This window comes from Myotis davidii, unplaced genomic scaffold (genome assembly GCF_000327345.1).
Source record: "Myotis davidii unplaced genomic scaffold, ASM32734v1 scaffold148, whole genome shotgun sequence".
Classification (NCBI taxonomy): Eukaryota; Metazoa; Chordata; class Mammalia; order Chiroptera; family Vespertilionidae; genus Myotis; species Myotis davidii.
This window is the reverse complement of record NW_006299479.1, coordinates 941711-945396: the sequence shown is the minus strand read 5'-3', so window position 1 is coordinate 945396 and position 3686 is coordinate 941711. Positions and strand designations below refer to the sequence as shown.

Genomic DNA, 3686 nt, shown 5'->3' with positions numbered 1-3686 from the left:
AAAGAGACTATTAGAAGTAAACATGATGCGTAAGCAAACAAAGTATTTATGACAGAGAGTACAGGATCCTACTCTGATGGGTTGTTGTGGATACAAGAGACAGTCCATGTATAATATGTGGGCTCAGGGGAGAATTTAGTAAGTTGTTGCAATTGTAATTTTTTAAATTGTTCCCAGATTTTTTTAACTCCCTTAACCTCATCATGTCTAGTTTGTACCTAGGATCTGTTCATTGATTCCTTCAACAAACACCTATTGACCCTCTATTATACCTCAACGACCCTGTACTAGTCACCAGGGATACAAGTCAATCATTAAGAAAACATGTACCCTTCCCTTGAGAATCCCACAGTCTGGTCGACTGTACATAGAAGAGAGGCCTTGGTGAGCTCAGAGGCGGGAGTGACCTTGAAGTGGTGTGTCTCTAAGAATCAGAATAGTCCACTTCATGATGATGTCTTTATTTTTAACTCAGGTGTCCCAGCGATGGCTGGGGATTCCAGGAATGCTATGAACCAGAACATGGAGATTGGAGTCCCTCCCAGAGACCCCAGGAAGATCCCCAAACAGGCTCGCGATTACGTGCCCATCGCCACGGACCACACCCGCCTGCTGGCCGAGGGCAAGAAGCCACGCCAGCGCTACATGGAAAAGACCGGCAAGTGCAACGTGCACCATGGCAATGTCCAGGAGACCTACCGGTACCTGAGCGACCTCTTCACCACGCTGGTGGACCTCAAGTGGCGCTTCAACCTGCTGGTCTTCACCATGGTCTACACCATCACCTGGCTCTTCTTTGGCTTCCTGTGGTGGCTCATCGCTTACATCCGGGGCGACCTGGACCACGTCGGAGACAAAGAATGGATTCCCTGTGTCGAAAACCTCAGTGGCTTCGTGTCGGCCTTCCTGTTCTCCATCGAGACGGAAACCACCATCGGGTACGGCTTTCGGGTGATCACGGAGAAGTGTCCGGAGGGCATCATCCTCCTGATGGTGCAGGCCATCCTGGGCTCCATCGTCAACGCCTTCATGGTGGGCTGCATGTTCGTCAAGATCAGTCAGCCCAAGAAGAGAGCCGAGACGCTCATGTTCTCCAACCACGCGGTCATCTCCATGCGGGACGAGAAGCTCTGCCTCATGTTCCGCGTGGGGGACCTCAGGAACTCCCACATCGTGGAGGCCTCCATCCGGGCCAAACTCATCAAGTCCCGGCAGACCAAAGAGGGGGAGTTCATCCCCCTGAACCAGACCGACATCAACGTGGGCTTCGACACCGGGGACGACCGCCTCTTCCTCGTGTCGCCACTCATCATCTCCCACGAGATCAATGAGAAGAGCCCTTTCTGGGAGATGTCCCGGGCCCAGCTGGGTCAAGAGGAGTTTGAAATCGTGGTCATTCTGGAAGGGATGGTGGAGGCCACAGGTAAGACACTTGATCTTCCTTGGCCGTCCCACGCCCAGGAGCTTAGGCCACTGGGATTGCAGAAGGTGGAGGTTCCTGCGGAGAATCCTGAGCTGGCAGAGTCCGCCAGCCGCTCCCTAAAGTGTGACCTTGTTGCTCAAGGTCGAGTAATAGCAACAGCTGGGATTCATCGAACCCTCCCAACGTCCAGGCCCGGCTCTGAACTTCCAACACATAAGATCTCATTTAATGCCCTTCCAGAGCCCTAGGAAACAGTGTTCCTTCCGTAGGTCCCAGGTTAGGACACAGGCACAGGCAGATGCGTTGTTATTTGTCCAGGAGAGGTGCTACCAAGTTGTAGGGTCAAGATTCACACCGAGGCAGGGACCCCAACATTGTCATGAGTTTCCAACAGGCTAATCCGCCTGCCTCCTCCTAGCCTGGCCCAGTTGTCTACCCAAGAGGAGCAGTGTGATCAAATGACTTTGGGGAACACGGGGTTAAAAAGGGGGACCTGATTCTTAACAATGGGACTTGAAGGTGTCTTTCCATGCTGTGAATTGCTTGGTGAAGAGAGGAAAGTGAGCTGCATTTCCCAGTCTTGGGGATTCCCCAAGTCTCAGAATCTTTTTTTTCTTCTTTAATATATTTTTATTGGTTTCAGAGAGGAAGGGAGAGAGAGATAGAAACATTAATGATGAGAGAGAATCATGGATCGGCTGCCTCCTGCACGCCCCACACTGGGGATCCAGCCCACAACCCGGACATGTGCCCTGACTGGGAATAGAACTGTGACCTCCTGGCTCATAGGTCAACACTCAATCACTGAGCTATGCAGGCCCGGCTCAGAATCCTCTTTTTGAAGAGACACCTACGTCCCAGACCTGTGGGAGGGGGGCTCTTCTAGCTCCTCCGCCTGCCCCCAGGAGCCTGCCCCCAGCTTCCGGCTCAGTGAACACTGGGTGTGCAGAGAACTCTCCACATCCATGTAAGCCCAAGCCATGCCCTCTCCACAGACAGCCTGGCACTGCCCTGCTTAGCTGTTGACTCTGACAGGCAGCTGGCAGCCGCGAGTGTCCTCATTCCTCAGCCACACGGAGCTCTGTATGGGGCTCTGGGGAGTCCTGGTTGGAGGAGTCCAAGCCCCACACCCACCGTGGCCGGACCCCCTGGATGAGGGGCCTTCTAGCCACACCCGCACCTGCTCCTTAGTTACCTCCCCTCACTCCTCTTACTACTTTCTCCTTTTTTCACTGAGTAGACGGAGCACTTGTAAAAAACTCATTTGTAGAAACATTTTTCTCATTTTTGCAACAACAATGCAGGGCTGGCTTCCATCTGCAGCGGGCAGCTTCCAGCAGACGAGGTGGTCACACCCAGGCCTACACTTACAGATCTAACGCCTGGTCCTCCACACCACGCTGCCCCAAATCTTAGGGGCCTGTCATACCGGCGGCCAAACAAGCCGTCCGTACCTTCCAGAAAGCTGGCTGCTGGGTGGGCGAGCCAGGCGGGGGCAGCCACAGAGCTCCCCTGCGGAGCCACGGGGACGTGGCTGGGGATGCTAATGGGTCCCAGGGGCCGGTGCAGCCAGGCCTCTTGGCCATCTGCTGGGCAGAGCCGGGCCAGGCAGCATGTGGCGGCAGCTGCGGGTGCCCCTGGGACTGAGGGCAGTCAGGGTGCCAGAAGCCTCCTCCAGCCCAGCTGGGGCTCACAGGTTGTGCTGCGCTTGGTGTGGGGCTCGGGGTCAGAACACAGGCTGAGTTTTTGCAGAAGGAGCGCAACTCCAAGGCCACGGATGAGGGGTCAGATAAGACCCATGGGGACAAATGGGAAGGCAGGCATTGCCCTGGCCACCCTCACTGCCACCTGAAGCAGAGGGAGTGGGTTTGGAGCCTGCACAGCTGACTGTGGTCATCTGGTCTCCTTCAAAGTCAGTGACCTGCAGTTGACTCGACATTTCTGGGGACCTTCTCCCCTGCCATGACCTGGGCTCCCCTTGCTGCTGTCCTTGGGGCTGCAGGGAGGCCAGGGAGATGAAGGAGGGAGACCACCCACCCATATCTGCCCCGATCAACGACTTTTGGCTTGATGGCCACATGTACAGAGCCCGGTGTGGGCTGTGATTCAGGCCTGGGTTTGCCCAGCACAACTCTGCTATCACCTGCCTCTGAGAGCTGTCAGGCAATGATTCCAATCTCACAGGGTCATTGGGGGATTGAACGATTAAATGAAAAAACATCTACAGCATCGTGCCTGGAACCGGGGCGCGGGGGGGGGGGGG

The 3686-nt window shown here is 55.2% G+C and overlaps 1 protein-coding gene across 2 annotated transcripts in view; it reads left to right on the top strand.

Annotated features, from left to right (window-relative positions):
* Window positions 1-3686, top strand: part of KCNJ5 (potassium voltage-gated channel subfamily J member 5) — a 30282-nt gene that overhangs the window by 23581 nt on the left and 3015 nt on the right. For both annotated transcript variants that reach the window (XM_006775034.2, XM_015571365.1), the window contains exon 2: window positions 476-1423. In XM_006775034.2, the coding sequence (XP_006775097.1) occupies window positions 487-1423 (937 nt within the window). In that variant the 5' untranslated portion in view covers window positions 476-486. The remainder of the gene's footprint in view (window positions 1-475; window positions 1424-3686) is intronic.